Source organism: Zea mays, chromosome 6 (assembly GCF_902167145.1).
Source record: "Zea mays cultivar B73 chromosome 6, Zm-B73-REFERENCE-NAM-5.0, whole genome shotgun sequence".
Taxonomy (NCBI): domain Eukaryota; kingdom Viridiplantae; phylum Streptophyta; class Magnoliopsida; order Poales; family Poaceae; genus Zea; species Zea mays.
Genome location: NC_050101.1, coordinates 151,424,787 through 151,448,942, shown reverse-complemented (window position 1 = coordinate 151,448,942; position 24,156 = coordinate 151,424,787). Strand labels below are relative to the sequence as shown.

The 24,156-nt window shown below is 41.7% G+C and overlaps 3 protein-coding genes and 1 long non-coding RNA gene across 7 annotated transcripts; 3 read left to right on the top strand and 1 right to left on the bottom strand.

Moving 5' to 3' along the window:
• The first annotated feature begins 2,117 nt into the window (after positions 1–2,117).
• LOC542280 (embryo specific protein 5) lies at positions 2,118–3,110 on the top strand. Its single transcript, NM_001111879.3, has 2 exons — positions 2,118–2,354; positions 2,497–3,110. Exons 1-2 carry the CDS (start codon positions 2,237–2,239, stop codon positions 2,718–2,720), a joined length of 342 nt encoding a protein of 113 aa, NP_001105349.2. The 5' UTR covers positions 2,118–2,236; the 3' UTR covers positions 2,721–3,110.
• Positions 3,111–4,291: 1,181 nt separating this feature from the next.
• On the bottom strand, positions 4,292–13,829 carry LOC100274372 (Chlorophyll synthase chloroplastic). The gene is made up of 15 exons (NM_001148732.1): positions 13,656–13,829; positions 13,517–13,567; positions 13,330–13,424; positions 11,422–11,509; positions 8,337–8,422; positions 8,143–8,229; positions 7,143–7,208; positions 6,975–7,058; positions 6,802–6,863; positions 6,624–6,699; positions 6,477–6,539; positions 6,304–6,385; positions 5,768–5,844; positions 5,151–5,198; positions 4,292–4,670 (listed from the first exon to the last, which is right to left on the bottom strand). Exons 1-15 carry the CDS (start codon positions 13,762–13,764, stop codon positions 4,608–4,610), a joined length of 1,137 nt encoding a protein of 378 aa, NP_001142204.1. The 5' UTR covers positions 13,765–13,829; the 3' UTR covers positions 4,292–4,607.
• A 3,301-nt stretch (positions 13,830–17,130) lies between these two features.
• On the top strand, positions 17,131–17,722 carry LOC103630251 (uncharacterized). Its single transcript, XR_002262883.2, has 4 exons — positions 17,131–17,209; positions 17,290–17,391; positions 17,474–17,523; positions 17,615–17,722. It is a non-coding gene; the product is annotated as an uncharacterized lncRNA (long non-coding RNA).
• A 2,771-nt stretch (positions 17,723–20,493) lies between these two features.
• LOC103630250 (probable dolichyl pyrophosphate Man9GlcNAc2 alpha-1,3-glucosyltransferase) lies at positions 20,494–23,525 on the top strand. Of its 4 annotated transcripts, XM_023300379.1 has the most exons (8): positions 20,494–20,833; positions 20,988–21,065; positions 21,147–21,248; positions 21,331–21,380; positions 21,472–21,726; positions 21,842–21,949; positions 22,854–22,926; positions 23,008–23,525. In XM_023300379.1, the coding sequence occupies exons 5-8, from the start codon at positions 21,541–21,543 to the stop codon at positions 23,055–23,057; spliced, it is 417 nt and encodes a 138-aa protein (XP_023156147.1). In that variant the 5' UTR covers positions 20,494–20,833; positions 20,988–21,065; positions 21,147–21,248; positions 21,331–21,380; positions 21,472–21,540; the 3' UTR covers positions 23,058–23,525. The 4 variants fall into 4 exon arrangements, 1 of the variants encoding a protein (XP_023156147.1); XR_002262881.3 differs by lacking the exons at positions 22,854–22,926; positions 23,008–23,525 and adding an exon at positions 22,354–22,681 and having other exon boundaries at positions 20,505–20,833; XR_004850352.1 differs by lacking the exons at positions 22,854–22,926; positions 23,008–23,525 and adding an exon at positions 22,354–22,681 and having other exon boundaries at positions 20,733–20,833; positions 21,182–21,248.
• The last annotated feature ends 631 nt before the right edge of the window (positions 23,526–24,156 follow it).

Below are 24,156 nucleotides of genomic sequence, written 5' to 3'. Positions count from 1 at the left end.
TGCTAATGCCCTTTCCATTTGGATAAGCATTGAAGTTCGTCTTCAAAGCATCATCTTGTGCCTCATTTACTTGCATTATATCGATAAGATCGCTATACTTCTTGTATGCGTCTTGTCGATAGTTGCGAGCAGATTGGATGGCGCTTGGGTGGAAGGTAGACAAGGTTTTTTCAATCTTTTCCTCATTTGTTATCACCTTACCACAAAGAGATAATTTGGTGCATATTCGGTGCAATGCTGCATTGTATTCTCCCACAGTTTTAAAGTCGGCATATCTAAGGCGAGCCCAGTCTTTCTGTGCTTGGGGCAAGACTGTGTACTTTAACCTCTCAAAACGTTGTTGCAATGCATTCCAGAGTTTGCTTGCCTTTCTCTCTGACATGTACTCATTCTTGAGTGTAGGCGAGAGATGATGCCGAAGAAAGTGCAATGCTTGGTCATTTTGCTCGTCGGTAGCCACTTCATCTTTTTGGCCAAGACCGATTGCAACTTTGAGCTTCTTGCCCCCAAGCACAATTTGCACATCAGATGCCCACGTGAGGTAGTTTTGACCATGCGGGGCCAACACCTCGAATTCACGGCTCACAATACCAGTCATCTACATGTGATAAATTTTATAGTTAGATTACTTCTTGTAATCATTTCAGAGGATGAAAAAAAAATCGCAAGAAAGCAAATATTTTAAATGAATGATGCAATATACAAATTTAATTACACAATTATGTAAGATTACATTGTTTAGTTTCATAGAAATCAATTTCTAGAGTCATAATAATGCCTAAATTAAAATTCTATTCTATTTTTCCTTAAGAAAAAAAAACAGCCCATTAAGGACCATTAGAATGCGCGCTGCTCCATTTTTTTTATATATAGAGATATGAGTTGTTGCTCACTAGGCCACTCCACCTTGCATGCGTGTTCTTTATTACATGAAAAAATGAGCCGCTGCTTTTGCATTAAGGGCCTAGAGATGTACGAGTGCAACGCTTCGTATTCACTGCACGAGTAATTTTTTTTTAATGCACGGAGGCGCTTTGTATTCCTCAGCAGCTCTGCGCGCCCGTGCTTCGTGTACGGCAGTGACGAGGCAGCAGCAGCTCTACGTGCCCACGTGCCTGGCTGCCTGCCCACCGTGATGGCAAGGCTTGCTTGCTTGCGTGCCTGCGTGTGGCAGCGACGAGGTTGAAGCTACGGCGGTGGCTGCTTGCCTGCGCGCGTGCTAGCACGGCGACGACGTCGACGCTGATGCTAGCGTTGCTACTTTTGTTTTTGTTTTCTCTGTGCTTGCGATGATGCAGTAAAATAAACGTGTGTATCTCATGTGATTGATCGACGTGTGTCGGCGATTTCAAATCAGTAACAATCACATGTGCATCCCCATCGACTTCGTGTCGGCGATAAATCTGCTAGGGATTTGTGCTTTTCATGTATGTGCTTGAATAGAGAGGAAAGAATAATATTACATAAAATATGAGTTCAACATCTTTCTTAATACCTTTTGCTCGATCTCCTTAGTAGAGCCACGTGCGTGATAACGTGTTAAGAACCCCTTGCTACCGAGTGTAGTCCAAGGGCTGCTTAACTGAATAATAGTAGAACACAAGGAGACAAGAGTGTAGAGAGGAACTGATTCTTTGTTACTATATGGTGCTGCTCTCCAAAGGTTACATGATATGGGGATCTTCTCTCTATTTATAGACAAAACTAGGGTTTCAGGCATATGGGCCACATAGGCCTTCCTGGCCCAAGAAAGGTTTCTTAACACTACCATCTTCCAGGCGCGGTCGTGCGTGCTTCAACTCCTTCCCTCCGCCTCCAGAGCGGATAAATAAATACGGGGTCTACGGTGCACGCGCACGCATGGTGCGCCGAGGGGCATCTCTGCCCGGGGAATGCGCGCAGGCCATCGCTCGACACGCACGTACGTGTCGCCCCCGCGAGGCCTCCTCGCACACGCGTCGCGCCGCACGGGCGCCGAGGGACCTTGCAATTCGTCCGCGTCGGTGCACACGTCCCTGGCCCGGCTTGCCGGCTTTGCCCTGGCCTCGCGCGCGACGTGCCGCGTCTCCCCACCGGACGGCTATAAAAAGGCGGCGCCACCTGATCCTCCATCTCACACAAGCAAAGCAGCAGCAACAGCCAACACCTAAACTAAAGAACAGTAGTAGTCCCTGTGTACGTCTAGCAACGATCCGCACCGAGCTCGCCAGTTTTGCTCGTTAGTTTGGGGACGGCGATGGCGTCCGGTCAGGAAAGCAGGGAGGAGCTGGCGCGCATGGCCGAGGAGGGGCAGACCGTCGTCCCCGGCGGCACCGGCGGCAAGACCCTCGAGGCGCAGGAGCACCTCGCCGAAGGTTTGTATCCTACGGCCGGCCGGCCTTGTGATCCTCTTATCTTCCTTTCACTTGTGTGTGCTATAAACCCACTACTACTGCGCGTAAGTAGCCAAGAAGAACTGATCATCAATTAAACGATTGTGTTGGTCTGTTCGTGCAGGGCGCAGTCACGGCGGGCAGACCCGGAGTGAGCAGCTGGGCCATGAGGGGTACAGCGAGATGGGCAGCAAGGGCGGGCAGACCCGCAAAGAGCAGCTGGGCCACGAAGGGTACAGCGAGATGGGGAGGAAGGGCGGCCTGAGCACCATGCAGGAGTCCGGCGGCGAGCGCGCCGCCCGGGAGGGCATCGAGATCGACGAGTCCAAGTTCAGGACCAAGTCCTAGATCTGATGCGTGCCCCCGCTTAGCATGTAGTACGTAGCTGCAGGAATGTAGTGTCGTCGTAGTAGTAGGGTAGTCGTACGACGTGCCGCTCCTCGTTTGGCACGTGTGCCCTGAATAATGTAGTGCTGTCAGTCGTCGTCCTAGCACGCGTGTAGGAGACCATACGTGCGCGTATGATCATGCGTGCTTCGCTTCAGTTAGGTTCTGATGTTGGTCGTCGTCACCGTGTTTGAAGCAGGCAGGTCTCTTCAGGCTTTGTCGTCGTAGCAGCCTGTGTTCTAGCTCTACGACCCCATACTCATAGCGTGTGGTGGTGGGTCGTGATGCCTTAAGGTCTCCGAGTTTGTATCCGTGCTTGTTTCGTTAAGGTAGTTTGGTTCATAACTCAAATCTTCTCTCACTTATGTTCGACTACATTTTGTTTGGAGTCTCTCCGTTCATATACAAGAAAGGGAAGGATGTAGCTAGCTAGCTATTCTGCCACAAGAGAGAAACCAGAACGGAACGGAAACATATAACAGTAGCACCTCATGTGGCAGAATTGTTGGTTTTATGCCTGCTGCCTCAATTTTACGGCTTCACTGAGTTTGGACATTCATCTTTCTATCGACGAGAATGCCTAATCAAACTAGCTAGGACTCAATAAACTGCAATCTTTACTAGCACATAGGGGTCTGTTCTGGCTCGGGAAAAACTAACCAAACTTTAAGGACTGGTTTGAGAATCCCAATTTTCCAAAAACTACCCAAAACTCTTTAAGCTCTTTAAAACTAGTTTGGAACCTCAATTTTCCCTTAATTTTCTAAGGAATTTCTATTTTTTATAGAAAAATGAACTAATTTTCATTGGAAAAATATAAATCTCTTATAAAATTGGGCCCTTATAAAATTAGGGTTCCCAAACTAGCCCAGAAGGAACTATCACATTAAAAACTACCTAGCTCTAAAAAAAACTACCACATTAATAAAGTTTTGGACAGCTAAATACTAGTAGTTGCCTCATTAATTAGGGTATGTTTGATAGCTCTAACACTAAAAAAACCAATTGCCTCGTTAGCTCATTAGTCTGTTTGATAGCTCTTAACACTAAAAAGAGCTTGCCTCCCTCTGAAGATTGTCTGACTCCGAAAAACCGAAACTAAAATCTAAATAAAAACCGAAAGATTGTCTAACTCAAAAAAAAATGAAAGATTGTCTAACTCTTAAAAAACTACGACAGTAGAGTCGGTTCGCACTAGTTCAGATCTACCTTAAAGCAACTCTAACTAGATCCCACTGATGTTGTGAAAACTGTTTGAGAGCTAATTAAAGCAGATGCCTTCGAGCAGCTCCAACTTAGATCTAGGATCCCGTGCAAATCCACCGTAGAGCAGCTCTAACTTGAATCTAACATCCCACTAGTGCTAAGAAAATGGTTTGAAAGAGCTTAAGCTCCATATATATATAATGGATCTAGTGCACCAGTCCAGTAGACAACTAATTGTTGTCGAACAACATACATGGTATCCACGTGCTAACAGACGAAAAATACAAATACTCGAGAACGAGGTGCAAATACTCAGAACGGAGGTTGTACAATCTTCCAGGGTTGATCATACAACAATACGGCCGATACACAAAACTGTTTGTTCAAAGCATTGCCAGTTCAACCGCTAACAATGGCGAAGTAACGATCTTACCGTGCAACTACAGATCCTACTACAACAACATCCAGTGCTATTGCTAACTTTTCCTCCCACCACATAACCCTTACAAAATCGATCTGTGTTCTACAAGTAAAAAGACGTTCTCTTCCTACCCTGCACACAAGCAGCTAGCTTATTAATGGTCACCAGACGTGCCTCTTCGGTATCAGAACGGTTGCTCGTTCTGTTTAAGTTTGCCTTCATTAATGGCTGGTTGCCAGTGCTGTCACCAGTAGGCCCAGTACGAAGAATGGTTGTGCGCTTGCCTATCAGCAAAGTAAAATTGTCCGGATCAGATCAGATGAAGCCTGTTCGTTTGTCCCGGATTCATCCAGAAATCATTCCAGTTGACCAAAACTTATATAAATTAGGCAAACAATTCAACTAGGAACCATTCCAGTCGACGGTTCCGTAAGAACCGAACGGGCCCTTAGGGTTACTTTAAGCTGTTTCCTACTTGTAAGTTCTGACTAGTGTTTGGTTCTGGAGCCAATTGGATGGAACGGTTCAATATCAGAGAACGGCTCCGTCCAGAAGATCCTGGAGAGCTGGATGGTTCAATATTTAAGCATTTTTTTCCTTTTTAGAGTCACTCTGTCATATATGGAATCAATCCAAACAACAATAAATTAGGAGTCGTGTCCCACCATACTCCGGAACCAAACACTACCTAAGACCTTTAGAAAGGGAAGAGCTGGAGCTGGATCGGAAGTAGTAAGAGAGTGGGAGAACCAGCTGAAGCACACCTGATATTTGACATCATACTTCACAGGGTCCTTCAGGAAGTACTGGAACTGCTCCAGGAAATTAAGTATTAGAATGCACAAACACATAAGTGGCAGTGTTAATGAAACAGAGTAACAGACAACCCTGTTACCTCCGCTACGTTGTTCATGTTTCAGACATGCAGTGTTAGACATAAGAAATGTGCTTATCTGCAATGTTTTATTTAACACAAACCAAACCTATGTTCAAACTAGTTGGATTATCATAGTCTATATAGGGAGAACAAAAATAGAAGTGGATATGTTAATGAATTAGGCCCTTTATGGCAGCCCCTCTTCTCTCCTCCACTTTGTGGTATAGTTCTTGTTTCCTTTATGCATTGTGGATAAAGATGTCCTTAGTACCAATATTTCATTCTAAGCAGAGATATATATTCAATACTGTTTTCTGAAGGTAACCAAAAGATATGCAGTTCTGCAGCCTTACACAAAGCTAATCCTCAGGTCAAAAAGTTTGAACCTAGTAACACACAGGGAGGAAGGCACTTTGCTTCAAACATGAAAACATCTGGAACAAACAAAAAAATCCCCACTGGCCCACCCACAAAAAAACAAGGTGCAACAACACTCAGGTATACCTGAAAGAACACCTGAGGAATTGTTAGCCCAAGCAACACCAGGGCATAATACAGCTTACCGGTGCTCAATAGGTAACCTGAAGAGATGAAGAATAGAACATTAATGTTACAATTTCCTATCAAAATTCAACATAACGGCATCAAGCTATGGATGTGTTCCCTATTTCCTACTGGTAGAATATGGAAACATGCAAAGAATTAAGGTTCCAGTATAGACTTGAAGGCAATATAGCTACAACCCTGCTAAATCTCATTCATAGTGTGCTGACGTTTCAAATCTTTGGAATCTAAGCTGAAAAATTTGCAATAAACACATCTTGTTCAAAGCTATATTTTCATGACAGGGGAACTTCAAATCTGATGCATTACCATGACAAATGCAAGGGATAATATTAGGCAATCCAGTACACTAGCAGGAGTAAGAAGCCCTGAACAGCATGGCAAATAGAAAATGGTATGCAGATCGAGCTAGTACAGTAAGAATTGAAGTGAAGGCGGATTTGTATTATAAAGGAAAAAAGCAACAGATGCCTTGCCTGCAACAGATAATTGAGTGATATCAATTGCTCCAACACAAATCCATTTTGCAGTTTCCATCCCAAAAGCAACAGGAAGTGACTACAAAATTTAAAACATTTTTAAAAAAAGTGAAACTGTTATTGAGAAGCACGTTAATGATAAATATTTACACAAAAAAAAAGAGTATAACCTGAAGCCCCAGAGTCCTATCCCCTTCAATACTCTTGAAATCATTTACAATAGCAATCCCTAGCTACATAATCAAGTAAAAAGGTCAATCATCATGACATGTATGAATGATCAAACCGAAATGGAACAGGATGTGGAGACGAAATACCCCAGCTATGCTGTACAAAGTAGTCAAGACAATGATATCTGGTGTAAGAGTTCCAAATAACGCCTGGCCAGCCCACCTGCAAAAAAAAAACCCTTTAAGTCTAGTGCATATATGATGGTAGCATCAAAACCAAAATTGTTTGCGCAACATGAAGAGAAATCGGCAACGTAGATCATACCAGGGCAAGCTGATGTAACTCGCACCCAGAGCGAAGTTCCCAATCCATCCATTCTGCTTGAGCTGAAATTTATGATGAGGTTTTTGTGAGCATCTTTCAATTAAAAGGCATGTTGCATCTCAAGGAAGTATTTTTCAAAGAGAATCAGTAATAAAGAAGAAACGCTCAAGTACCTTGAGAGGTGGTGCTGAATATATGTAAGAAAGTAAGGAGCCACCCACAGCAAGATAAAACACAATAGGAAAATCATGTCCTGCCTAAAATGGTAAAGCATTATAAGATGCATGAAAATTTTAATTTCACCAACCTTAGTGCACAAAAACAATTACTTAAGGACTTACCCACACATCTAACAAAGCACCCAATCCAAGCCCTCCTAGCAATAGCACCCAGATCTGGGTTATTACCTGAAGAGAATCATTTTCATCAGTATTCCAGGGAGTCAGGGATGACATGATAACTTAAAAGTTAGAGCTGGCAAAACCCTTGTAAATGATACTGAAATATTGTTATCATCAAGAGCCAATTCCATTTCAATGCTACACAGTAGCAAATGGCATTACATGTGCCACAATGGAAAAACAAATCCATTCAGGAATTAACGCCAACTTGAAAGAGGGGATTCACAAATAGCAGCAGGGCTACAACACCAAGCAAGATATCACATCTAAAAACAAACCATATATATGACAGCGGATATAACAACAAAATACTAACACTAAGTCAACCAAAGATTAAATGCATGTCAAACAGTATGGATAGATTGAAATGATAGGCTACATAGATTTCAAGGATAGACCTAGTGCTGACGGCTCCTACATGAGTGAAGTTTGGAAAAGGAATACCCGAGACAAGCCTTACGCTTACACTTTTGCAGATAGACTGTGTCAAACCTAAGACCTTTGGTTCAGTGGAAAGGCTTCTCACCACTGTGCCAAGCATGTCCTTCAAAAGATGGCAACATCACCAAGTTATAGTTTGTTTATCCACCCCCATACACACATGTGTCCAGGTGGATAGTTTTGATGCAAACCAGTAGTGTCTTTGTAAGAAAAGCATGACCATCCTCAAACTCAATCGCTTGTTTGGTGTATAAACAGAGTAAAACCCCAACGCTTGAACTTGCAAAATAACATTCTGGAAAGGAAAGAAACGAATGGCCATTGATATAAAAGAAACAACTGGTGTATGAATGGGTTTTATTTTGTGTATTGCTGGCATCCCTAAAATGGCAAGTTTGGACTCGAGTACCAACAAACTAGTCAATAGTTGATGAAACTAAGCATGCATATAATCACATATGCCAAAAAGGCTTCCCATTTTTCTCAAATACAGACATACCTCGTTTTCTGATATAGCACCTGATGGAATAGGCCGATAAGGCTCATTAATTGCATCAATGTCTCGATCATACCAGTCATTAAGTGTCTACAAGCAAGAATGTTTGGCTGACATACTTATTAGTAGAAATAGTCTCCCACGCAGCATCTCTGAAGGTATAAATGAAGGCTGACAAAGAGAATTTAAAAGTAAACCTGTGTGTATCCTGTAAGGCATGGACCAGACATTATCATGCATACAATAGATTTTGCGACATCTTCAACTGTCCAGTGGAAATTTCCTGAATGAGACAGATGAGGGGAAAACAACATAATCATACATACTAGCCATATGCCAAGGAGCAATGTTCATAAGCACAACAGCTGGACACTGTACTCTGTTGCCTTTATCCTAAAAGCCAAGTTGTCTGGATTAAAAGGAGTTTGATGTTATTTTGTAAGTTGCTGGGCTCGCTAGATTGAATTCAACAAAAACAAGGATGGACCTAGAGATCTTCTAGACTACATTGCTTTTCCGATGCAATAAATGTTAGTCGCTAAATACTTTGTTATAAGGATGAAGATTCAATAACACTGTTGTTGATTAGCAAAGTAACAAGTGTTAAAGATATGCGTCGAGGCCAATTTATTTCTTTACGATAGGTTTTCTAGTAGGTTGAGTCATAGATCAATTTTGTATAATCTGTATCAACTAAGTAGTCATAGTTATGGAACATGTAAAGAGTTAAACCCTGCATATAAATACAGAGTCTGGCCCTATGGATGGTGGGACGCTTCTAGGCACCTCTGATTTTTTACATGGTAACTAGGGCTGCTAATTAGACTCAAGAATCAAGCCACCACAATTTCATGGCTACTTTCGCAAATTTTCTAGCCAGGCATATTGTTGCCAAGAAGCTCAACAAGATGAATCATAGCCTATGGAAGGCAAAGGTTCTAGGCGTGGTGCGAGGAGTGTCAATGATGTTGCAATCTACGATGACGGCGCAGCAGGATGACAAGTCATCAACACCAACTCTGCCTATGAAGAGTGGTATGCAACAGATCAACAAGTACTTGGATACCTTCTCTCATCCATAGCAAAATATGTCATGACATAGGTGGCGACAAACACCACCGACAAACACCACCGTGGCGGTGGCATGGAGCACCATAGAGGGAATGTTTCCTCTATGACTAGGGCACGCTTCATCAACACAAGAATTGCCCTAACCAATCTGAAGAAAGATGACAAGTCCATCATAGAATATGTGACCAAAGCTCGAGTGCTTGCTGATGAGATGATCTTCACCAGCAAGCCAATTGAAAATGAAGAGCTCGTCTGCTATATTCTCTCCGACCCCGATGAGGAGTTCAGCTCCATTGTGACAACCCTGGCGACCAAGCCAACGCCACTCACGATAGGGGAGGTTTACTTCCAACTTCTTGCGCAGGAACAAAGGAACACACTCGTCCATGACGGGGACTTGGGTTTCTCTTTCTCCATGAACTCAGCAAGTCGTGGTCATTGGCAGTAGCGTGGACACAGCCATGGCGCGTCCCACGGTCGCACAGGCAGATCACAAGGACATGGCTTCAACAACGATTCGATGCATCCACAACCTTAGGCTCATGGCAACAACTTCAACAAAAACAACATCGATACCAAGCCCAAGTGTCGGCTATGCTACAAGAGGGGACACTGTTCTCAATTGTTGGCATATGTTTGATGAGGACTTTATGCTAGATGAGCTACGCCAGATCTGCTACATCTTATGTAGTAGATTCCAATTAGTAGACGAACACAGGAGCTACAAATCATATCAAAGAACTTGAGAAGCTGGCGGTCCAAGATAAATACAAAGGGACTGACCAGACCCTCACTACAAGTGGCGCAGGTACGAAAATTAGCCATACTGGACACTGTTTTTAAAACTCCAAGCCATAATCTTTCCTTAAACAATACTCCCTCCGTTTCTTTTTAGTTGTCGCTGGATAGTGCAAAATTGAACTATCCAGCGACAACTAAAAAGAAACAGAGGGAGTACTCTTTATATTCCTAACGCCAATAAAAGTCTCAACTCTGTTCATCACATTGCTAAAGTCAATTATGCATATCTTGAATTTTATCCCGATGTCTTCTTTATCAAGGACCAAACCACAAGAACTCTTTTTAAAGGACAATGTCATCAAGGGGTCTACTCTCTTCCATCCTTACCATCCACCAAGCAAGTCTTCCATACAACAAAATTGGAAAGCAGTGAACCTCGTGATCTTCAAGAAGCCCTCCAAAATAACTAGAAAGATGTGATGGATACTAAGTATGCAGCGCTCATCAAGAACCATGCATGTCATCTTTTTCCTCCACAAAAAGGTATTAATGCTATCGACAAAATTGAAAGAAAGCAAGACGACAATCTTGACAGGTACAAAGCTCGATTAGTTGTCAAAGGTTTTAAACAACGGTATGATATAAATTATGAAGACAGTAAGACATCTTTAGTCTGGTAATTAAGCCAACCATTATCAGATTTGTATTGTCAATTGTTGTCTCCAGGAGTTGGACATTATGACAACTAGACATGCAGAACATTTTTCTTCATGGGTACTTGAAGGGAGGTATATATGAAGCGACTGCAAGGTTATGAAGGCTCAATATCATCCTAATATCTGCCACGCGTACGTGTGTGGGTGTGGGTGTGACAATACAGGAGCAAAATATTTGTCTTCCAATCTCATGTTTCAAGTCAGAACTAAACACATAGAGGTTGATTATCATTTTGTGAGAGAAAGGGTTGCAAACAAGCTTCTTAAGATTAATTTTGTATCCACTGGAGATCAAGTTGCAGATGGTTTCACCAAATCTCTTTCGGTGCGTAAGTTATAAACTTTAAGTAGAATCTTAACTTGGTAAGTTGTGATTGAGAGGGTCCTGTTAAGATATGTGTCTAGACCAATTCCTTTCTTGTACGATAGGTTTCATAATAGGTTGGGTCATAGATCAAATTTGTAACAATTTATATCAACCTAGGCGTCCTAACTGTATACTAGTCTATCGTGTAAAGGGTTGAACCATGTATATAAGACATTGGCCTTATGAAGAGTAACACTTTCAGGCGCCTCTGATTTTTTACCGCAAAACCTTAGGAAGATGGACAACCAACAACTTAATAACAATGCATTACTCGATGTAATTACATAGGAAAAATGCATTATAGGTTGGGTTTTTATGAAGTAGAGACACAAAAGCATTTAAGGAACAGAGTAACAGACATAAACCATTATAGGCAGCAAAGCATACCAGAGGCAGCTGCTCCACAGAGAACTCCCCAAACAAGCGGAGGCCATGTCACCGGCTTAGTAAGTTGAAGACGGATCTTCCATATGTCCTGTGCCGCCATATGAAAGAGGACATTGATTAATATTGCATAGTTTCCAGTTTTAGACACAAATGGCTAGATTGCAAAAGGTTAAAGAGGTATCCATGCTATTAACTGCTGGAAACAGTAAACAATTAATTACACGCCTGGGAGGAAGACATGTTCAAAAAGTTTTTTTAAGGTCAGGTTCATTCATTTGGTCTCCAATTTGCACGCCAATTCAATTTTCAACCAAATGAGTTGGTAATGTATATGAGCTATTTTTACTCACTGCAATGGAAAGATATGCGGTTCTCCTGCATATTCGATAAAATAATATCAAAACTGGACAAAATTAGTCATCTTGCTGGTTTTAAAGGTGGTTTTCTATTTTCTACAACAACATAGCCTTTTAGTCCCAAGCAAGTTGGGATAGGCTAGAGTTGAAACACAACAAGATGTCACCAAAAGGAGAAAGAGAGAGAAAGGGGAGAGGAAAAGCTTTTGAGAGCACTAAAAGGAAAAAGGCCTAATCATGGTTCGGGCACGTGGATAACTTCTTTCCAAGCACTTCTCTCCAAACACAACCCCATTGGGTTATTCCATTCCTTCAAATTCCTTTTGATTGCCTCCTCTCATGTTAAGTTTGGTCGACCTCTACCTCTCTTCACATTATTGTTCTGTCTTATGATGCCTCTATGCACCGGTGTCTCTGGGGGTCTTCGGTGGACATGCTCAAACCATCTCAACCGGTGTTGAATAATCTTTTCTTCAATTGGCGCTACTCCTAGCCGATCGCTAAAAATGCATAACTAATTTATTTAAATCAGAAAAATTGTGAAACTAGTACCAATTGTTTTCTAAAAATGTAATCTATCTGTTGGTGATTTATTTGTAGTTATTTGGATCTTATTTGCTTATGGTTATAGTGTTTTATTCAATAGGTGTGACTACAAGCAATTAAACACTAAGAACAAATACAATCTAGCTAACAAATACAATTATCATATAGATGGATTTTTTAGAAAAAAAAAGGTAATACTAGTTTCATATTTGCTCTGGTCTAAAAAATAAATTAGTTATGAATTTTTAGAGATTAAACAAGATTTCTATTATTTTTGGAAAAATAGAAAACCATATTTGAAATGTGTAAGGGGACCAAATTTATCCGCTTTCCACATTTGGAGGGTGTCCTATACCTAGTTTCATTGTTCAGGGCTGAAAAAAGAAAAAATAGACTTCATCCTAAAAAATTGGTGAGATGTCACTTGAAAATTATGTTGTGAGCTACAAATATTACTCAACTTTTCATTGCATGGAAATCCTGGCTATGTGCAGGATGAAGTATTTACTGAATGTAGGGCAGAGCATAGCAAGCAAATCTGCCGAAAAATGTAAACTGTGCAGCCTGGTAAAATGTTTGTCTGTTAGAGAGAAGTAACGTGGAGCACGTAGAGAAGGCAAAGCTTAATTTCTGATAACCAAATTAGTTGTTTGTTTGTGGATCTGAGCTGCTGCTATCGTAGTTGTTTGTGGGCCACATACATTCATTGGTTAGGAAAGACCAGCGAACGGACAAGGTGACAAGCTGACAACATGGCAATGTGTAACTGTGTAACAGAAAGACCAGAGCCCACATTCAAATTGATTCAATCTAGCGCAATAGCAATTCAGAGTCTGCCACAGAGCATATTTGGGCTTTCTGACTGAAGGACAACGCATTGAAATTTGAAATCATGTAGCTCTAAATTCGTATTTAATACCCAATATTATCCACACGACCCAGCCAAAGCTACCCAATGCAATATATACCCAATCCACGGGAAGTAAGAGATTGAGGGAAGACTCACGCTCTCTTGCTTAGCACCCTTGATACCGAGCAGCTGGTTGAAACTGGAGCCATCCGCCGCGGGTGCCTTATTCGGGGCCTTGGCGTTCGCCTTCGCTGTGCAACCAATCAATCACGCGTCAAAAGAGTTAGAGAGAGCAACGGAAAAGAGCAGAACAGCACACGGAGGGGCCGGGACAAGCACGCACCGTTTTTGGCGTCGGTCTCAGCCGCGCGTACCACCGGGAACGGCCGCCTCCCTGCAATGAAACCGACATGCATCAGGAGGTCAGTCAAACTTCTCTCAGCAGTGCTGTTGCGTAGGCTGGAGAGAGAAAACGGCAGTACCAGTACAGTTGAAGCGGATATGTGGTGGATGCTGTGGAGAACGGAGGCGGAGAGGAGGGCGCAAGGCGGTGGAGGAGGACAAAGCGGCGAGGAGGTGGGCGGCGGCCATGGTGAAGACTGAAGAGCCGATGCTGGTGAGTGAGGCCGGGAGGGCCAGAGAGGGGAACCGATAAGGTGGCGCTCGTATGTCGCTAGTAGCGACGAAGAAAGAAAAGAAAAGATAGGAATGTCTGCAACAAGCAGAGTGAAGACGAGGCCCAGCAACGGCCTGGTACCATTCAGCCGTGTCACCACTCACCACACCGTTTTCATCATTCTCACTCATTTGTTTTTTCTCAAACAAAAAAAAGATTTTCATCACTCTATTGTCACTGATTGCTGAAGAAGATTCCATATGAACTACTAGTTAGAAGGAAACTAAGGTCATGTTTCAATCTCACGAGATAAAATTTAGCAGCTTTTTTAGCTACTTTTAGTCATTTGGTAATCTAAACAGGAGAACTAATGGTGGTGTGATAAAATTTAGCACATATTATCTCATAATCTGCTCAAAGGGTGCTAAAAAGGAGCTAGACGTGGGCCAGGGAACCCCATTTTCCACCCATACCCTCCACCTCCAACCCCATTCTCTCTCTCCGTATTAGGGGCATGGGTGTCTTTTTATTCCAATGTGCTAAACTTTATTAGAGTAGTCTAAAAACCTTAAGAAGCTAAACTTTAGCACTTCAATTCATATGGCTAAAGTTTAGCAAGAAGCTAAAGTTTATCCCGTGAGATTGAAACGGGTCCTTAGCATTGCTTATTTTAGAGTTCTTGGTTGCAAATGTTATACTCTCAAGAAAGGATCAGGATTAAGCAACTTTGAGAATAAATGTGACAAAGGATTTTTACTTGGATACTCCACATCAAGTAAACCATATAGAGTCTACAACAAAGCACATGGGATAATAGAAGAAGTGCATGACGTTGAGTTTGATGAAGCAAATAGCTCTCAAGAATAAGAAAACAATCTAGATGATGTTAGAGGCATCCAACTTAGCAATGCCATGAAAAAAATGAAAATTGGAGGCTTGAAGCCAAGAGAAGCAATGATGTGGAAGATGATAAATATCATGTTCTACATCCATCACGATTACAAAGTTTTGATTAAGATGAACATGAAAACAGTTCAACTCGAGAAGTCTAACTAAATGATCAACCAAGTTCAAGCACTCAAGTTCAAATCAATCAACTAATCAGTATTGCAATAGATCATCCTTTGGATCAAATAGTCAGATATTTGAAAAGTGGTGTCCAAATAAGGTTAACATTAACATCTTTTTTGCGAATATTAGTCATTTGTTTCATCCACCGATCTAACAAAGCTTGAAGAAGCTCTATTGGATATTAATTGGATCAATGCTATGTATGAGACGCCCAAGTATGTGAATTGTTTGAGAGATCCAAGCACCATAACTGATCGTCACAAAGTGGGTCTTCACGAATAACCAAAGTGAAGATGGAATCGTTGCAGGGGACAATGCAAGAATAGTTGCTCAAGGTTACACTCAAGTTAAAGGTCTTAAGTTTCGAGGAACATATGTCCCAAATACAAGATTATATAGAAGCAATTAGAACATTTTTGGCATATGCTTGTGCTCATAACATCAAGTTATATAAAATGGATGTCAAGAACGCATCATTAATGGTTTCATTAGTGAGCTTGTATTTTTTGCGCAACCACCCATATTTGAAGACAATAAGAAACCCAACCATACGTACAAACTCAAGAAAACATTATATAGTTTTAAGCAAGCACCTAGAGCATGTTATGAGAGATTAAAGAATTTCTTACTCGTAAAAGGGTTCAAAATGTGGAAGGCTGATACTACTCTCTTCACTTAAAAATTTAAAGTGAATCGTTTATTTGCCAGGTCTATGTGGATGATATCATATATGGGACAACAAATCAAGAATTTTGTGAATAACTTAGAGAAATGGTGGCTCATGAGTTTAAAATGTCAATGATCAAATGAGGCAAATGAAGAATACAACTTTTGTAAGCCAAGAAAATATATCAAGGATATGTTGAAGAAGTTTGGTATAAATGAAGCCAAGACGATATATACTTTAATGAGGAGAAATGATAATTTGGACTTGGATACAAATGGTGCAAATGTTGATATGTTGTTTTTGTGGGCTTGGCTTGTTACATCAATCTCTACTAACTATTAAGAGGAGATTGTAGACTGCCCCCGCCTCCTACCCCGCCTGCCAGCCGCTAACCCCGCCGCTAAGCGCCCTCCGCGAACCCCGCCGCGAAGCGCCCGCCCGACCGACTCTCCCAACCCTTCTCCGTTCGCCCCGGCCTCAGCGCCGCATCCTCCGCGATGCTCGCGCGCCAGTCTCTGCTCCTTGTCCGCCGCCCACGCTCCCCCATCCTCGACTCCCCGCAAAGATCGATCAAGGCAGCGATCTTCTCCGTCAGGGCCTTCCCGCTGGCGGCCGTCCGTGCGCAGGGGCGACATCACGGCAGCGGGCTCTTGAACCACCAGAACTTCTACTCACCACGCACGGCAATCTGCCCTCCGTGACCGCCACTGAGAACGCCGACGCGCTGCTCGGGCAGGGCCTCCTCGTCGCGCGGCTCAAGCCACACAGGTCAACATACCAACGCTCGTTCCTGCTCCCGTCCGGATCACCTGCGCTTTTTCCCTTTCCTGTTCCTGCTTGCGCATTTTTTGCGGTTGAGGGGTGCTTTGGATATGGGGTTCTTAGTAGTTAGTTCTTACACTAGTTGTAGACTTGCAGTGTGGTTAGCCTAAGATCTGCCTGTGGCCAAGCAGGCATGACCGGTCACCGTGGAGCCAGTGGTGGTGGGTGAGCTATTGCTGGGACTCATGAATTGTTGTAATGTCGCTGATTAGGAAAGGGAATTGCTTCTCAATTGTTCAGGTTGTTAGCAGTAGCAATGGTTGATGTAATGATAGTGACATGAGTTACAACCCAAGCGGGTGTCACAAGCTAGGCATTGTAAATGTTGGTGGTCACTGCCAGCCAATTCTGGACCACAAGCAAAACTTGGGAGATACTAATCTCTGTTTGGTATATACTAATAATATTATGTTGCTCCATGCGTTCAGGATTTTGTTTTCGATGAGCTGGATGATGTGCTGCGCTACTACCCTCAGGGCTACCATGGTGTGGACCGCGAAAGCCAGCCCGTGTACATTGAGAAGCTAGGGAAGGTGGATCCCAACAAACTCATGCAGATCACCTCTGTGGATCGCTACATCAAGTACCATGTCCAGGAGTTTGAGAGAGCCTTCAGGGAGAGGTTCACTGCCTGCACATTGGCTGCCAAGAGGAACATTGACTCCACCACTACCATCTTGGACGTCCAGGGTGCGGTATGTGAACGGTTCAGTTTGTGTTGTGCTTATAGAATACATATCTGTTTGTAGTTTATTCAGTTTGATTGTTATTGATTTCTTCAGGGGTTTAAGAATTTCTCTAAGACTGCAAGAGAACTTGTGCACCGGATGCAGAAGATTGATAGCGACTATTATCCCGAGGTAATTATTCTTTTCAATGGTAATATGTTCTCTTGGCATTTTCCCTGTTGACCCAGTTAAGTAATATGTGATGAATGCAGACACTCCACCAAATGTTTGTTGTGAACGCTGGCAGTGGATTTAAGTGGATCTGGAACAGCGTGAAGGGCTTCCTTGACCCAAAAACTTCATCCAAGATTCATGTAAGGCCCATAAATTGTATACCATCCTTTAGTGGACACTTGTTTGGTAGCACAATCATTAGTTTTTGTTTCTTCCGTGTAGGTGCTTGGTTCGAACTACCAGAGCATGCTTCTTGAAGTAATAGATTCGAGGTACTCATAGTTGTGTTCACCTAAACTTGTTCCCTTTAGCTGTTTCCTAGCTTCAGCATACCAACATTTAATATTGCTTGTTTTTTCTCAGTGAGCTGCCAGAATTCCTTGGCGGTTCATTGCCCTGAAATTGTGCCGCTGGAGAGGAAGGATGAAGGTGAAGTAGCTTGCCCCGCCGACGGATAGGAACTGCTATTGCTCAACCGCGCAGGCCTCGACCAAGGTATGATCGACTCTCCAATGAAGTATGGTTTATACTCAGTTAGCTAGGAGCCATTTTTTGAATTGTATACCATGTATTGTTTTGCTTGATTCTGAGCATTTAAGTCTCATGTGGATTGCATTTTCGGATAAAAAATCAATCAATCCGCTTGCCTGCTGCCGAGGCTACTGCATATGTTGGCACCAATTGCTCCCTAAAAATGATTGTGGCTAGCTAAGCAAGCTGGAAGGTAGTTATTCAGTGCAGATCACCTTAACCATAAACAACATAATTGAAATGGGCACCTAATGCGGCCAAATGCGGCCTGTGTTTGACTACAAACTAATGGAGACCCAGTTAATAGACCTTAATGTTTTAGAACTCTTGGTTAGCTCACTAAGGATTGATGGACTATAGGTTTCCCTCTGATTCTTTCATTTTTGCAGTCCCAACGAGAGTGCTTTTCTGGTAAAAAATGAAATGGGCAACAATATTGATTTATTGGATTCCTAGAGGCTTTATGAATATATGCTAATTGTGTCTTAATATTTGAGATTTGGACTCAGGTGACATAGAACATAAGTAACACACAGGTAACAAAAAACATTAATTGAAATGGAAGACACTGTGAAACAATGTCACCATGGAACTTACTGCACAATTTTGTATTATAGTAAGCATCTCTGGTTTTTTTCTCTGCCATACTAGAAACAAAACCCAAATACCAAACGCCAATAAATATGGTATGGAAGACCATCAAGAACATTAGAGAAGAAAATTAAATGGTGAGGAAAAGGAAAATATTCATCCGCAAATCTAAGCCCATTGGCTGCAAACTGGGCAGATGGTATAGTGCTGCCAAGAATATCCATGCAATATACCTTCATTTGGAAATAGCTTCAGAGAATCAAATATTTTGTGATAACTTGAGTATTATTTCACGTAAAAGGGGGTTAATGATTACCATCGATTGAAGTTCGAATAGTTTGGTTTGATGGTCTTCCTGATAAAAGGCGATGAGAAGAAATATAAGAAGCCAATCAAAACATTTTGAGAGATTCAATCAGACGGCCAGAGGGCTGCTTATGGAGTTTTTCTTTTCCCATAAAGGTAATGGTTCACAAGTCAGTGATTCATGCTCCTGCAACCATTTAGTGTAATTTATCACTTCAGGAACATCTCAAATTTGATCTCCGATCTGCATAAGTAAATAATTATACCTTCGTCTGACAAAATAGGATAACATCTATACATTCACAAAGGCATGAAAACAAGCATGCAAAAAAGCAATATTTAAACTCAGAAGTAAAAGAAAACACAAACTTCAAATTAAGATGAGAAAAACTAATTTTTAGTGTGTTGAATTCCTTACTCCTACCATACAATAAAAATAACAAGCCATTAGGTTAACATATTGAATTCAAGTGCATCGAGATGAATCTTGGAAATTCGACCAATATCACTTTGTTACATGAACACACATGTATGATATCTTATAATTCATCGCACTAGCTAAGCATTTCAACATTACTGCCTCCATTCAAAATTAGAGGATACACACATGTATGCTATCACTTTTAGAAATATTGAAGTAGGAACAACAATAGGCATATCAGCACCTTTTCAATATAGTGCACACTACACAAACTATACTGTTCATGACCACTATGAACAGATGGATATGCTGATGGTGCTAACATAAATCCATGTGAGTATACACTTACTCTGACAATTTTGACAGTGGAAAGCATTTTCATTACATCATCGTTTACAAAGCGATAGTGGAACATAGGTTTTGATTGCCTTATGCTATATCTTATCTTCTGGTTGTTGTCAAACTAAACTTCAATAAAGCAGTTCATCAGCAACCAAATTCCAGGTTGAAGAAATGATGTAAAGTTGTAAACAAATCAATAAAGATCAAATCCAACTTTGGAGAAAGAAAGCAAAAGAACTTGAATATAGACATGGAAGTTAATATTGAAGAATTCCCAGAATCTTTTCAAACTTAGGTCTCAGAGTGTTAAGAGAAGGTCATCTAAATCCTTTGCTGCATCCATTTCATCAGAAAAACAGGCCCACGAAGATAGTGTTTAAGTGGCACAGACTGCATCAGCACACTATTAGAAACAAGCTCCTCCTATGCATACAATTACATCAAGGAGGGACCTCATTGTATATTACTGTTTGTGGTCCATATGACTTAGCTGCTCCTAGAACTTGAGGCCAGATCAGAATGGCACAAATCAGTAGCACAAAATGCAGTATCAAAGTACGGAAATGAATGCATTTTAAACATTGAAAACAGCACAGCAGAAGCAGCTAACAACACAGTCAAAAAATCAAGTAATACCAGTAGATTTGGAATCGATCTTGATGTGAAGTCACCTGATGAAACAAGCATCCTTAATGTTTCCCAAGGCAGTATTGAAGGAAACATGATCTGAAAGCACCTTCAAATCAATAAGCATTTCACAAAAAAAGAGTGCTTGCAAGAAATGATAGCTCGCAAGTGCCACAAACATAGTATTGAAATATTACTGTTCAAATAATTGATGTTGCTGATAATGCATTTAGTGGGGGCATATTTTCTGGTATAGGCTTTTCAATTACTGTGAACCAGCTGTATGTTCAGAACAACAACTTCATCGCGTGCTGAGGGTGGCGAAGCAACAGTAGAAATTACTGACTGCCGAGGCTCAGCTACTCGCTTCAAAAACCTTGCCACAACGATTATGTGCAGTTACCACTCCCTTAGCACCTGCTCCCCTCCTTCTCTCCATTTCCTATATCTTACCAGTTACCACTGTTCACTAAAACCGTTTGCAACAGAACTTCGTCCTCAGCTAAATCAGCAGGTGCTAGATCTTTGCAGATATTCAGAACCTTCATTTGCTTTGAAATCCCTTGCCTCAGTTTTTCTTTGTGCTTTAGCAATGTTTTTCTCTCCTCCCCATGATATCTAGCTTACCCCATCAACTGTGTAACCAACATATTGGCTGAATGATTTTCCATGTTTTTTGCTCTTGTTTTGCAGTTCGCATTGATCTTCGGTCCAACAGTCATTTTGCCCCCAAAGGAGTCGACATATATTTTCTACTCGTTGAGGTTTGTTGCTACTTCTTTCCTTTTAAAGTATGCTTCTTTCCCTCCCAAATATATCAACTTCTATCGATTCAGTCATTTTTAAGTTTTGCTTGGTGCTTACAGAATACATATCCGTTTGTAGTTTATTCAGTTTGATTGTTATTGATTTCTTTAGGGGTTTAAGAATTTCTCCAAGACTGCAAGAGAACTTGTGCACCGGATGCAGAAGATTGATAGCGACTATTATCCCGAGGTAATTATTCTTTTCAATGGGTAATATGTTCTCTTGGCATTTTCCCTGTTGACCCAGTTAAGTAATATGTGATGAATGCAGACACTCCACCAAATGTTTGTTGTGAACGCTGGCAGTGGATTTAAGTGGATCTGGAACAGCGTGAAGGGCTTCCTTGACCCAAAAACTTCATCCAAGATTCATGTAAGGCCCATAAATTGTATACCATCCTTTAGTGGACACTTGTTTGGTAGCACAATCATTAGTTTTTGTTTCTTCCGTGTAGGTGCTTGGTTCGAACTACCAGAGCATGCTTCTTGAAGTAATAGATTCGAGGTACTCATAGCTGTGTTCATCTGAACTTGTTCCCTTTAGCTGTTTCCTAGCTTCAGCATACCAACATTTAATATTGCTTGTTTTTTCTCAGTGAGCTGCCAGAATTCCTTGGCGGTTCATGCACATGTAGTGACAAGGGTGGTCCACTAGGAAGTTGCTGATGCGGTGGACGGTGCTGTCATCAGATCTGTTGGTGTTCTTCCCAGCTGCTTTGTGGTTTGTGTGGGCGTACATCAAACTTGGAGTCGGTATTAGTGGAGAGGAGAGACGGGAGGGGTGGATGTGGCTGCTAGCCATGGTCCTGAGCAGTCCTTGCTTGGTATTGATCGATCATGGCCATTTTCAGGTGCGTTTTACTGCACTAATAATGTGTGTGATTTAGGTGGGGCAAGTGCGTGGACTAGCAGAGTGCTTTGTGTTGCATTTTGTTTGTAGGCTGACAACTAGGTGTTGTATTGCAGTGTAATTGCATTAGCCTTGGACTTACGCTTGGAGCAATTGCTGGTGTTCTGTCGAGGAATGAGCTCGTCGCTGCAGCTCTCTGCACTCTTGCAATCAATCACAAACAGGTTTGCCTCATGTTTAGAAAATTGTGTTCATTCAGTCATTCATAAGCCTACAATTATCTAATCAACTCCAAAATATACTTTTATTTTGTGAGGTAGAAGCCATTGGAGTAAATGTCCAACTTTGTGATTTTGCTTAGGAAATCATAACAGTGTCCTTAGTATTCCTATTCTGCTAGCTGGTTATGCTCTACTACGATACAATCAGCTGGTGCAGACCCATTCATTAGTATGTTATTGTTCCTGAATTTTAGCTCTTAATAATTTTGATAGTATATTATTGTTCCCGAGTTTTAGCTCTTAATTTTGCCCGTAAAGTTTATTGTTCTTCTTTAACTAGCTGCTAAATTAGCAATTAATATGAAGGCCTTCTACTATTGTTGGTCATTACCCTTGATGGAAATCAGACTGATGCTGATCCGAACACTATAGGGGAGGAAGTTGCTTCAAGACTGTTGAACAGATAGCAAAGGTACCTACCTCTGTTTTCTCATGTGTCTGCCTACTTTGGAAATTAGCACATGAAAATTATTTTGCATTTTTGCAATGTGCAACAAAAAAAATAATATAGCTACTACTGATTCATTTGATGTGTCGTTTGTTTGACCTGTATGACCTATTTCTAGCATATATCTTCCTCCTGGGTTTTGGTAAGCACTGTTTCATCCATGAATCCTGCAATCGAATAAACAATCTGTAACAAGTTAGCTATGAATTTTTGTTTCTTATGGCTTCATGAACTGCATAGATTGTACTGACTACCTTTGAGCAGTTCTGTTGTGAAATCTAAGCAATTTTTTTGGCGAGCTGTGATTTCATTCAAACATTATGGTCATTGTACCAATGACATGATTTTTTAGACCCATTACGTACAAACTCTCACAAGCGACCTCCTTTGAGCTTGCAGTTCATATGGGCGCAACAGCGGTTGGTGCAGTGGCGCCCGTGTGAGTGGTGGCTGTCGGGGCCACCAGTGCAAGGTCAGGCCTCACTATTTTGGGGTGGGATTTGGATTCTAGACCTGGAAGTATTGATGATTAATGCCTGCCCTCCATGTGCAGCTCCGTCCAGGAGGAACGGGTACATCCGAATAAACTACTACGACGTTTAGATATGATTATTGATTAGCATAATTAAAAATAGCATGTTAAATGCATCATCAGGGTCAAAGGAAAATACAAATTACGACCTGCAATATTAGAAACCAACATCATCTTTTGTGTTGTGAGTTTAAATTCCTGTTTTGATGGTTTTCATTTTCTGAACACTAAATCCAAGTCGGCGCTTTCTGTTCTTATCAAGGTAACACATGGAATTCCTCTGTACCAGCTGCATTTGTAAATCAAAGCTAGGACAAAAGCGAAAAAGCTGGCTGGGCACTAACCAAACAAGCTTTTTTTATTTTAGGCATCACCATTGGATTTGTGTCGTTCTGATTGTAGAAATAACAAGGCTTTAGGATTGGAATATTTACCCTGTATTATCATTTATGAAACATAGTCTTATGATTGTTGCTATTTTTGGTTCATCGAACACACTTTACCACACCTGACCTGAGTTGGTCAAGTCTGGCTTTCCACTTTAGTATTCCTTTGTTGACACACTTGTGGAGCAATACGGTCTTAATGCAAATTAGCACTTTGAAATGCAAATAGGCCTGTTGTTCATATTATTACGCAAATTGATTACTGCTCTTTTCACTGAGGTCAGAATAGCTAGACACCCATCATAGTCAATGAAAAATCCTATGCATGCAATCCTGTGCATGGAAAGAACTTCGATTCACCTGGACACCATAACTGCTATTAGAGTTTACTGGAAGCTCTACTGAAAAATTGATTACTGCTCTTCTCATACAAGCGCGGGACAATATGCTGATGGAACATAGGGGTAACACATGCTCAGGTCTTAAAGGCTGTCTCCAGCAACGTCCCCTAAATTTCGTCCTCTAAAGGAATATTCCTTATCCTTTACAGAACACTCTAAAAGATTTCATCCTCTATATTTTCTCCATCTCCAGCAACGTCCCCTAAATTCGATCCTCTATATCTCCAAAATTAACCTAGAATATTTTTTATTCTCTTCGCACGTGTGTGTTTGGCGTGGGTTCCTCTCCTGGCTCTCTGTGATCCGCCATGGCGTTGTTGCCGCCGCCGCCTCCCTCTTCCCTCTGGCCGCCGCCGCCTGGCACCTGCACGCACGCCGCGGCC